This window comes from Numenius arquata, chromosome 3, assembly GCF_964106895.1.
Source record: "Numenius arquata chromosome 3, bNumArq3.hap1.1, whole genome shotgun sequence".
Lineage (NCBI taxonomy): Eukaryota > Metazoa > Chordata > Aves > Charadriiformes > Scolopacidae > Numenius > Numenius arquata.
This window is the reverse complement of record NC_133578.1, coordinates 64113118-64125941: the sequence shown is the minus strand read 5'-3', so window position 1 is coordinate 64125941 and position 12824 is coordinate 64113118. Positions and strand designations below refer to the sequence as shown.

The following is a 12824-nucleotide window of genomic DNA, read 5'->3' as shown; positions in this document are numbered from 1 at the left end:
ACTAGTACCGCTGTGAACTTAACACTCAGGTAAAAAGACAGCAGATACACAGAACGTGACATTCAGAATGGAGTTGCAGTCTGATGAATACATTGAAATACATGAATCCCCAAGGTGAGCAGATTACATAAATGGACAGATTCTCTAAATCATTACACCTACTGTTTTGGATGATTTTGATTAAAACCCTGCAGGATTCTGCTTTTATAATCTGTCACACTGAGTACAGTTATACCAAAAAATCCACCAGGTTTGCTGTTGGTATTGACTGCTGTGCTCATGCTCGGTCAGTGATTACCCTCCTCGTGATGGGTTTTTTAATCCCCTCTGCGCGTTGATCAGTGCAATTTAGAACTTTTCACCTGGAAAGTTTGCAGACCACATGTTGTAATCTTGGCTGCTCCCATCTTTCAGATTTTTATGAGTCCTTGGGAAAACATTTTTGCTTAGCTAATGCATATTTGAAAAGCTGCTGAAACTGGAAAACTTCAGTGCCAGATACTGTACGGACTCATGCTTAATCTACCCAAGACATAATGAGCAGAGAAAATTGGAAAGTGGTAGAAGGATTACAATCTTCTTACAGTATTTTAACAGCAGAAGTTCAACATGCCCTTTCTGTTTGTTGATAAGTTTGGATGCTATTGGATGCTATTAAGACTTAAAAATATTTTCCAGTCAGTCTTCCCCAGCTTTGTGCGGAATATAAGTAATAGCTCAAATAAAACTGAGATCAGGAGATTTAAGTTGTTCCTTTAAATCTCTGCAGCAGGAGGCACAGCAGCTGGCTCGTAGCCCTGACTCCAAGGACCTTTTTGTCATAATCTCTGTTTCAGTGTTTCCTTATGCCTGAATAACAGTGCCTCCCTCTAGCATGGGAATGGGGCTTAAGTAATTACATCTTAAATGTTTGCAATCAATATTGCATTATCTATTGTAGCCAGATATGAAATGAAAAAAAATAAAATAATAAAGCAGCCCATGTTGGACTCTGATTAAAGATCAGGTAAGTAGCTTTTCCCCAAAGCTGAGGTCTGTAACCAGAAAGTATTACAGCAGTTTGATAGTTAATGCTGTGGAAAGTTGAGGAAGGAGTTTGGACACTGATTAGTCGTCTGTGGAAGCGGAGAGAGGGGCAGGCGGGGAGCAGTGGGGTCTCCAAGCACCCAGGGAAGGTGTATGAGGTGGCGTGCAAGCTGTGCAAGTTCCCCCCTGTTTTCCTGGGGCAGTGAGGGTGGTTGTGGCTCCCTCTGGAGCAGAGCCTGGATGAGCTGAGGACATGTGCATCGGTTTCCAAAGAGTACAGCCATTCCAGAGCGTTTCAAACGCTAAGTCAGGGGTAAAGGAGTGGTTTCAACATACGAAAAGTCAGATGGTAGTGGCTTTGTACTGGGCAGAGCTGCATGACTGTTGATGCACTTGTATCACAGTCTCTTCTGAGGTAAGTCTCAAATAAGCAGCTGAACACTTGCTTTGAATGTCAGCGCTGGTTTCACTGTGCTTTTCAAAGAGGCCCTTAGATTTTGCTGTAGCAGTAAATGGTTGAAACTCTTTTCATAGCATTAGGATGAGAAGCAAGTCCCAGTGCATCTCACCCAGCACCAGCACTTCACGGTTTACCGTACCCATCTCGCTATCACGTTTGTAAAGAATAATGCCAAAAAGGTCCCTTAAACACAGAGAGACAAGGGAGAAATTAGAGAAGATTAGAAGTGTCTCCCTGGCTCTCTGGAGCTGCCTTTCACAGCTGCTGCCTGCTATCTACATTCCGTGCAAACGTGCTTGATGGTGACCAACCTTCTCCTGCCCTCTTGCGGCTCTGGCTGCGCTGGGGAAGTGTGTTTGGGCTCCTGTGAGCTCCCAGACATCTCAGAAACCTCCATGGAGCCCAGTGACCTTCAGGGACTGTGGGTGAGCATTTCCAGAGCTGGCCCTGGGGTGCCTCTTCAGCGCTGGGGTGCAGGGTGCACTGTGCACACAACTCCCTCCGCAGTCAGAGTGACGGGGGTGAGAGGAAGCCGCCTGTGAAGTTTCTAAGACTATTCTCTTGCCTTAAAAGGTATTTTTGTGGTCTTTAGGATAAAACACCTTTTATGTAGATGAAATAGCTTGTGTGAATGCCACTTTATTAAAGCTTGGGAATCCTTTAACTTGTACCCAAATCCATCAGTGCTGACAGCTGCTACATAAATGCTATCAAGTGTCCCCCTGCATATTTGTCTAGTTCATGTTCTAGTTAACTGCATGATTTTCCAAAGCATGGTTAAAAGTCATATTTTTAAATATGACTTTTAAATAGTGAAACTGAATTTTTAATAATGATATTGATAATGAGAAGGCAGGTAAAAAACAAGGCTCGTGTTGGATGTGTACAAATGCTTTAATTTGCAGAGTACATCTTCATCCCATCCAGATGCTGAAAAACCTAAAATGCCAGTGCTATAGATAAAGCATGAAGATGTAGAAGGGGTAGATTTGAAAGGAAATAAAATATTGGAACCATCTGCCTGTCACATATTCAGTATCTGAAGTATTAGAAAATAATTTTTAGCACAGCTGATGAGCACTGTGTAAAGGAGAAGGGATGACCCAGGGAGAAGATGGCATAGATTTATTTTTAATGACAAACTTGGTGTGATTTCCCACAGTCCCCCCCTGGGTAGCAGAAGGCAGCGTGAGAGCGGTGGCCCTGCTTGTGCCTGGGAGACCGGCCAGGGACAGGCAGCAGCAAAAGTCACCGGAGATTTCAGTTCTTGGTCTCCAGCCTCAATTATCAAGGTGTAGCTTCCCCTCCCAGTTTGCACCTCCTCATGCCAAATGAAAGCGAATAAAAGGTTTTGGGCGGTTTGTTTGCTCCTGATTCCCCAACTGCAAAATCTGCCCTGGCGCAGTTAGGAGGCCCCAAGTGTCAAAGCTGAACAGGGTGTTAATGCAGCCCTTACGGAGGCAAAAAAAGCATTTGGAGAGGGTGGTGGCACCTCCCTGGGTACTCTGCCTCTTGCCTCCTGGGACCCTGAAATCAAGGTGGATGCTCAAAATCCAAAGAAGTTACCACAAACTTAAGCATGAACGAATCTTTCAAACCTCCTAGCAGGGTATGAGAGAGGGACACATCTGTTCAGCACAGTGCACATCCCAAATATCAGCATGGACTGCCAGGGAATGGGAGAAAACTTCAGATGCCCTATGGTTAGTGTTTCAATAACTGAAAAACTAAAGTTGTGCTTTTGCTTTCCTTTCTGCTTTTTTTTTTTTTTTTTCCTATTAAAAACCATCTCTGTTTGATGGCATACTTCTACACTGTCAGCTATCAGACAACTATTCTGGCAGCTGCAAAACAATAATTTGAGGTTGAATTAGCATTCAGTAGATGATTAGTATAATCTAATGTTTTATGTTTCAGCACAAGTATTTTGCTACCATGCTACATACTTAGTTTACAGTTTAATATGAAGTATATTGTTTGCCTATAGAAAGGGAAACAGGATACACAAGACAGAAAAAAGCTTATCAGAAGAATTTCCCTGGTTTCATTTTGTGAATCCCTCAGAGGGTTAGTGCCTGGGTCCCAAAGTGACAAGCTCCTCTGTATTATTCTTTTCAGCTGAATCAGTGTCATGTCCCTGAGCAAATTCTGTATTCACTGTCCACACTTCTGCAGGAAAAAAGCCCAAAAGGACAGTCTTAAAGAAGAATTAAATATTATGAGCTTTTCTCACTCAAAAATATTCCCTGCAATTAGTGTTTGCTCAGACGAACAAACCTTTCCTGGTCATGGGAGATCAGCTGTTGATGCCAGGCAAAAAAAAAAAATGTTAATTGCAGCAAAATGTGAGAGAATTTCAGATTACAAATAGCCGCAGCATTTTGTGTTTTGCAGGTTCTTTATGGGAAAAGTATGCACAAGACAGTACTTTGGCATCTGCGTATTTTACAGAACTTCTAACTTTATCTGACAGCATTTATCATTGAGTTTATCTGCAGATATTTAAGCTTTATGGCGACTGCAGCCTGACACTGAAAGTCAGATTCAGCTGCCTCATCCGAGCGAGGACTTGTATCTGTGCACCAAACCCCATCACAACAGACCAGTTGGGGATTTCTCTCAGTTCCTCATCCAAAGGGGTGTTTTCTACAATCAGTTAGGAATTTAGGGCCCTCTGCGACATCCCCATCATCACCTGCATGTCTGGATGCTTCAGTACACACTGCGTGTCACTTGGAGTCACTTCAGTCTCAAATACAGAGAAGACGCGAGTTCTTGTGCTCCCAACTGGGTGCATTTAGGAACATTCAGAGCTGTGCTCAGGTGGGGATTTTTGGCGCAGTGCTCTGTGTCAGCATTATAATTCCCTGATGTGTTTTCAAATCCAACTGCAGGTTGGTCCATTCTGGCCCAGGAAAAGGCTCACCGCAGTCCGGGGTGGACTTGTCTTTCGCAACCCGAACTGGTACAAGGCAAGGGATCGAAACCCATCTGTTCAGGACGGAGACGAGCCGAGACCTCTCCCTGTGGACGAGGAGCGTAGTGCAGGGCTGCCACAATTCTGCGGAGCTCATCACAGAAATCACCACATGTGAGTAACACCTGGGGCACCACAGCTCCACACGTCCTTGTGACACTCATGGGTAGTTCAAGTTCCTTCTGCTAGAGGTGATTAATTTCAAAAAATGTAGGTATTTAGGGCTCTGTGTGTTTCAGGTATTGCCCCCTTGCTTTCTGAGCCAGTCTCATCTGGTGTGGTACCTCTGGCCGGTAACAGAGTCGCTTTCATTCTGACTTTTGGTCTTGTTCTCGGCATGTTGTTTCAGACACAAGTCTGTAGTCAGCCATGTAGGGCTGTGTGTCATGGAGGAGTGACTGTCAGAGAAACTCACAGAAAAGAGCACTTCTCTGAGAATCGGGAGACCCCTGAGAACCTAGCAGGGGTTTCTCCTGCAGAGGGAGGAGGCAGAGGAGGACCAACACATTCACAAGAGTGAATTGGTCGCTTATTCACCCAGCTCAGCACACTTAAGAGTAAAAAAAATACAAACTAGTTCAAAAGCTACATTTTAACAGCTAGTCATTTTCCTCTCTGAACACCAGGGTGTCACTTTTCAGCGCTTCGCTACACGCAAAATCTACTGGAATAAAAGTAATAGGCTGCAGATGCTCTGGGGTGATGCCCCGTTCGGCCAGGGAGCTGCTAGCATGAGGTGGCTCTGGGGCTTTGTGGCTGTACCTGTCTCTTGAGTGCCCCCAGGATTTAGGAAGTCCTTCCCTGACTATCTCACCAGTTGACAGGGCTGGTAAAGATGAACATTATCTCCACTGACTGCCTGTAAATGTGAGAACCACCTCGAAGGCATGTCCATCTCCTCAGCCCGGTGACGTTGATGACTTTCTTTCAAAAAACAGGAGGGCATCAGCCCCTTCTGTTATCGTGGTGCTTTTATCCCAGTGCCAAGGTCCCTTCTTGGCAGAATGGTTCACAGGAAAGTGGTGGAAAAGAGTATCTGGGGTGTGAACACCTAAACTCTTCATTTTTTAATTTGGATCATGGCCCATGTTTCTGAGCTGAGGGGACGATGCAGACTTTCTGCTGCAGTAGCTATTATATACAATCATCTGGGCCCTTTTTCAATTACCACAACACTAATGAGGACTCAGGAGTGTCTTCATCTTTTTCAAAATACTTTAGGGAAACCCTCTACAGTGTCTAATTTTCTCATGCGCTCTGCACCACATTTATTGATCTTGACTATGTATGTCAGGCGTAAGAAGAAGAGTAGCTGTGACTTTGTGAAGGTTTGGAAGGAGGAAATGCCAGCCTGAGCCTTCTTAAACTTCAGCAGCTTGTTTTTGTGTCAGCATGTAGGTGTACACTGCAATATGAAGAACGCAGTGAGAAAGTGAAAGGACTGACATTGGTTTTGTTATCACCGAGCACGATTTTAGTCTGTGCGTTTACACCACAACTAACAAACCATCCGTGGACCTTGCACAACAGAACAGCTCCTGTTGTTTTTCCGTATCTGCAGGTGTGCAGTTAGAGCGTGATTAGCTCCGTTTCAGGAAAGGTTTGTTTCCAAAAGATAGCATTGCGATCAAATGTGAGATGCAGATACCTGCAGCGCAGTGGAAGCTGTTGCTTTTAAGGGCATTAATGTCCAGACTTTGTTTCCTTCTTCAGCTTGCACGTATAAAAGCCAGGAGTGCCGCCTGACCATCCATTACGAACATGGGTTCTCTCTTACAACTGAACCGCAAGATGGTGCCTTCTCTAAGACAATTGCACAATATCCCTACGAAAAACTGAAAATGTCCTCAGATGATGGGATAAGGATGCTTTATTTAGACTTTGGAGGAAAGGATGGAGAAATTGTAAGTATTGCATTTAGCAGGGAGATGCACGTTACCATCTCTTTGGTGGTCCTTCAGGCTGTGGGGGTGGAGAAGCGCTAATAGAAGTTGGACTAGATGATCGTTGTGGGTCCCTTCCAACTGAAATACTCTATTCTAGTCTAATAACAGCTGAGCAGTACCAGGTTCCAGTACCAGTATTTAGATGCTTTGCTTTCTAGTACAGCATGAATATCTGGCTTTAGAATGAGATAAACTAAAAAGAGAGAGAAAATGGTAAAACCACGCACAGAGGGATGAAAGTTTTCTTAAATATAAGAACAAATTGCTCTCTACATAGCCAGATTTTAGAAATTTTATATGTATCCATTTCACTTTTTAAATGACTGCGGGTGGAAGAACTTAAGAATGAGATAGTATTAATTCCAGTGAACACATAGGGACTTTATGTTATGACAACAAGCTATGTTTTAGACATTTTTGAACATCTAGTTGCTGAAAGAAATTGAAGACTACAAATGTAGTGCAGACTGTCTGCTTAGGCCTCTATGCTGTCACAATGACTTAAATAAGGTGCTTATTCCTACAGGAAGTTTAGTTAGCATAAATTATGTACATAAACATGGTCGTTCCTGACAGATGTTTTTCAGCAGTTCCTGAGCACACTGGGTGCTTAATTCCTCACATCGCCTTTGATAACATGTCCTCTGTGAACTGCTTGTTGTCAGGCTTTCAGAAGGGAGTCTGTTACTAGCTCTCCATCAAGTTGATACATGACTGATGGAAAGGCAAATCTGGTTTGTTTCGATGTGAACATAGTGCTGAACCTCCTGTCCACATGGACAAGTCTGTCACGCTTAGCAAGCATGTGATGAGATCATCTGAACCGTTGAGTATGGATAAGAGTCTCAGTTCGGTGTCACTGCCACCTGTGTGAACAGAGGAGCAACTGTGCAGCATCAGCTGAAGGTGCAGTGTCCTGCCTTCAGCAGTGGCCAACAGCAGACGCACTGGGTATTGGACATTAGCCCCACCACCATCCCTGCTTGGAAACAGAGCCCAAAAAGATGGAGAGGTCGAACCTCCTGGAAAACCGCTTGCAGCATCTGGCTCAGTTTGCTGCTGCATACCCAGGGGGATGCAAGCCCAGAGGCACCAGGATCTCATCTGCTCTCAAGATGCTTATTACTTACTTTTAGTAACCTAAATATTTGCAGCTGTATGCAAAGAAAAGACAGTATGTTGTAACAAAGAGTTGTTATTAATAGAAGTCTGTTGAAAATACCAGGCAGCAAATCAAGTACTCCGTAAATGATTGCTTATTTGAGCTGCAATCTAATCTAATCATTCTCAACTTGATTTCTTTCTGTACTTTCAGCAACTGGACCTTCATTCCTGTCCAAAACCAATTGTGTTCATCATTCATTCCTTCCTGTCGGCAAAGATTACAAGACTTGGCTTGGTGGCATAAGCAGGATACATCTGTTTCTGCAGACAGACAGCGTGACCGCGCTAATCTGAAGGACAGTCAACAGCAGCAGCCCGTACCAGTAGCAGCACACACCGCCTTGGGGTTCAGTACCAGGCCCTGGTCATTTCTGCAGTCTTCCAAGGCCCAGGTTCCATTCTGATCAGCTATAGAGGTGGCATGACAAGGAAAACAGTGGATTTCATTGTAAATAATGGGATTTTTAAATCCCATGTGAGACAGTAAAAGCGTGTAGTATGATACATGTAAAAGTTTCAGAATCATAAATTGTGCCTATTTCAATGTACTTGTTTATATAGAATAAGTAAAGGGCTAAGCAGACAAGAGCGGGTGTTGGTTGTGATGCAAGCTCAAGGTTGGTCAAGTAGAAGTTCTCCAAACCAGATTGTCCCACCACCCAAAAGTAAAATATTGTTTCTGTGCTCAGCTGTGCACCGCTTACAGAAGACTTTTCTTTTGGGGCGCCATCAGAACCTGTTGCTTGAACACCCAGCAGAGCACACAAATACGCAGCTGTGAGTGGGATGCTCTAAAGCAGTACAGCTGGGGGCAGCGAACAGCTGGAGGGTCCCTGCTGAGGACTTCAAAATTAAATGATAGACATCTTACATACATTCCTAGTGATGGGCCCAAAGCAAGACTAGCGATAGCGCTGTATTGAGAGCTGGCTGTCAGGGGGCACAGGTAGGAGCATCCTTCATTAATGAACACACAGGATGTATTTTTATAGTGACTTCCCAGAACAGCTTAATGAGTTCCAGCTGCCTGGGATCCTCAGCTCAGGTAAAAGATACCACCTAAGCTTCTGCCAGTGCATTTCCACAGCAGTTTTCCAATAGAAAGCCACGCTGAGCTTCCTGTCCTCCTACCCCTGCTGTGTCACCCCCTCAACTCTGACAAGGCTGGTTGTGTGGTCTTCGTAGAAGAACAAATGTGGGGAAGCAGGAAGAGTTGATTTTTTTGAGGGTTTTCTAGATTAGATCAGAAAAGTTACTTAAGCAGCTCCGCAGCGAGGAAACGCACCGGGGCAGGAACACGAGCTGCACTGCCAGAAAAGCCTTAATATGGAAGGAACTGCTCCTAGGAGCATGACTTGGCAAGTCCACATTTTTTCCTTGCTGGTGAAACATAAGATGTTCACCTCCATACCCACAACTTTCTAGTTCCTGTTTTGCACCAAAACTTACTGTTTTAAGTCAAAACATGCGCTTCACTGAGTGTCAGCCTTCTTCACAGTTAGGTTGGGCACGAAGCAAGCAGGAATGCTAACCTTCACCATCAGAGAGGATACACACAGCCTGGACTTGGAGCTGCTCAACTGGCTCAGTGTGGTTGGGTGGGAACAGAAAGCAGTAGAACAGGGATGGCATTTATATTGCTCTTACTTTGTTACCAGAACTCCTTCCTATAGGGGTCGGGGGTTGTTTGCTTTTAGAGTTTTGCCCTAAATTCACACTTCGAAGGACAGCAACTGTACGGGAAGTAATAAATCCAAAGTTTGTGAAAGTTCACTTGTCATATTACAACACTTCATTTATTCTTGAGAAAGCACATAAGTTTCAACTTAGCATCACTTGGCTGGCAAAAAGGAAAATTAAAAACACAGTTTGGTTCCATGTTATTTTTAAGATAAGTCCTGAGAGTTAAGCGTAAGTCATGCTGTTTATTCACAGCATAGGAATTAGTTCATGGTGGTTTCCATAGGTATCTTAATCATCAAACCTAATTAAAAAATTAAGATGAGCTGAATTCGCAAATACAGAAAATAATCATTGAAGACCAACAGCTGAATTGCCATTTGGACGAGCAGCCCCGCTCCCAGCACCTCTCACCGGTCAAAAGCAAGCGCGGGAGGGGAATCACCGAGCTGGGAACTTTGGTTTTACTGTCACGGTACTCGCACTTAAAAATTAAGTCCTCTTGTAAATTCCCAAGGCAGGGGATAACAGGTTACGGAACTTACCAATAATTTCCAAACATTTCTCATTTAGCGACCGCTGCCGTTCACGTAACTCTCTGTGGCAGTTACTCGGGTCTCCTTTGGCTTGGAAGCTTCTAGGAGAAGATCTCCTGAGAGGTGGAGAGCAGTGGGTACGGTGGGGTGAGCGAGTGTGAACTCACATCACATCGACACGTAAAACCTTGTGTGACGTTTCTAAGAAGTGATTCAGGACACTTCTCTTTGCTGTTCCAAAGTCTAACTTAAAAAATCTGGCTGCAGGCTCCTGTAAAAGTTGCAGAGGTTAAAGTGAAAACTTGCATCCTGTGGGGTAGGTTAAATACATATGTAAACTATACTGCACTATTTCCTTGTTCCTTTAATATTTACAAATCACTGGAATGTTACACCTAACATGTACCTGCATTGTAAATATTACAAATTCCTATATTAGTACCAACAATTAAATGAAACAATATGTAATCTAAGGTGCTCAGTACTATATGAAGTATAAGTGAATAACTAAACAGTTTGCAAAGAAAGTTCGTATTATATATATTTATAGAAAAAAGTAATTACAGATGCTATTTCTTCATTTTCAGATTTTGGACTGATTCATGTTTGGATGGGATAGACAAATGAAATATGGACCTACTCCACATTTATAAGAGTATAGTGAATATTTATATTTTAGAGGAAAAGAATATATTTAATAAAGTCATTTATTGGATTTTTGTGAGGTGAGCTTACTTTGTACCCACAAAAGCTGTTTGGAAGGCTTTCCTGTCCTTTGGATTTGGGCTGGGGAAACTACATTTTAAACCTCAGTCAGTCTGTAAGAATTCAGTTACTTGAGAGGACGGTTCATCCTATTCATGGAGTGACTTCTAAAAATTCGGAAACAAACAAACAGAATTATTAAAGATCTCTCAACAGAGCATCGGTGCTTCCTATTAGGTAAGGCCGGTGTCCGCGCAGCAGCGGCGCTGGTGATGCCAGGCCGATAGCAGACTCCCGCAGCATTTTTTTTGGCTGCTGGTATTTACTGAAAGGCCAAAGGGATGTTCTGGGCAAGGCCATTCAGACTCACCTGCTGAAGTTACAAGGCTTCCTCTGTCGCTTGTGTTTGTTTAACTGGGCAGTTACAGAAGTCATAAAAACACCCCAAGAACAGACACTTCTGCTCAAGCTTCCGCATTCAAGGGATGAAGCCAACACCTGCCTTGCTTAGTTCTTAGGAACGGTTATGGAAAAAAGGATGTTCTTGTCTTCCCCTCCAATTCTTAACTTAGTGGCCCAAACAGAGGAGCTCGCTGCAGAAATTTAAGGCTGTTCCTTCAGTGTGACCCGAGGTCCGGCAGACCAGCTGCAGGGAAACCCTAAAAAGGGGTATTCTAGAGTTTCATTCCTTTCACAACATACTGGCTGTAAATTGAACGGTCCGATCAGAAAGTCTGTAATAGCAGCCTCACCCTTAGAAAGACTTGGCTACATGTTGGAACATAAATGTTACTGGAAAAATGTGATATAAGGTGTTTGTTAAAAACAAATAATAAAAGAAAATAAAGCTGATGTGACTGTGTTCAGGACGGCAAAATGGTGTTTCCCGAGTCCTGCTCTTTAAGTGGAACCAGCATCTCTCCTAAGGTACTTTATAAATCAGAAAATTTATTTATTTATGTGCTACCAAGTAAACCACTACCATGAACATCCTGAGAATTGGTATTTTCCAAATAACGAAACAAGTGCTTTCTCTTTCTGCAGCCAGTAAGGATTCCTTCTTCCTACAGGACACAGGAGCGCGTTCCGTCCAGCTCTTCGCTTTCGGAAGCACAGATGATTTGATGTAGAGGTTGATGGGATTTCCATCTGCAAGACTTCTCAATGTCCTCTTACCCACTTAATCACTTAAAAGTTAACTGGAGCTTCTTTGGTTTCAGTGGAAGCACAATTGGACTTAAACAAATGATGTGCTCCAGATTGTTATACGATCATTCATTTGTAAATTTATCTTATTTTTCATAAGGGTCAAACTGGCAGGTTTATAACTAGCTGTTTGCTGGGGCTATTTATTATATGTACTATAGTATCTATTACATCTTACTATATATGCACACAGACAATTACTCTATTACTCTAAAGTAATTTGGAACTGTATCTAAAATGAACACACTTTAATTCAGTGGTGACTTTCATTTTAAAGAGCAGATATTAATAACATACTAGCAAAATTTTGAGAACGGCAGCCTGCTTGATATAAGTGAACCCCTAGATTAACCAGGGCAAAAGTTTAGTTTAAAAGCACGAGGGGAAAAAACATTAACTATTTAAGTAACAAAGATAACAACCTCTTGTGAACACATCAGCTGCTTTTTCCACATAGGATTAGCTTTTCAGTTTGTTTTCTTCATCAGAATTTCTGTGCTTGTGTAAATAATGAGAGGCAGTAGAAAACAAATCCCAAGGGAGAACTGGAGAGCGTGAATTTGGAAAAGCGTTTGTACCCCAGTTAAGTTGTGTTGTAGCCCAGCGATATTCATCATGCAATTGCTCTAATACTGGAATAATCATAATCAATCAAGTCATCACAACCACATCGGTGTTGTCTTACCCCAACCTTGTGCAAGGGCATAACGTGGATTATGGGGAGACCGTAAGTGTATGTTGGTGAATATGACACGCATCCTGGCTTGCAAAAGCATGAAAGCAACCACCCAAAGCTTCTATGGGAAAGCACGCGCAGGGCACACTGGATTTGGGGTTCACCAGCCACAAAAGACAAAATGATTTGAAGTTGAGAGGCAAAGAGTAACATCACATCCCACATCACGTAAGTTACAACATGTTAGTCGAGCTGGGGGAAACCTTAGCGTGGGGTTTTTGGACTACGACAGATGTAAGATAATTTAGTTTAACGCTGTTCAGTCAAATGATTTTTCATGTTCTTTTGTAGGTTCAGAACAGCCAGGAGGACAGTTATCACAGCTCAAACGGGGCACAGCGTTATTAAACCATGATAATAAACCAGCCCTCACCTACCCTAAAAACCA

General features: G+C 43.1%; 1 protein-coding gene across 1 annotated transcript in view; it reads left to right on the top strand.

The window, feature by feature from the left end:
- The window catches only part of SNTB1 (syntrophin beta 1), a 115800-nt gene extending 104439 nt beyond the window's left edge, over window positions 1-11361 (top strand). The window contains exons 5-7 of the mRNA XM_074145009.1: window positions 4381-4577; window positions 6177-6367; window positions 7725-11361. Of these exons, the coding sequence (XP_074001110.1) occupies window positions 4381-4577; window positions 6177-6367; window positions 7725-7817 (481 nt within the window). The 3' untranslated portion in view covers window positions 7818-11361. The remainder of the gene's footprint in view (window positions 1-4380; window positions 4578-6176; window positions 6368-7724) is intronic.
- Window positions 11362-12824: the final 1463 nt, after the last annotated feature.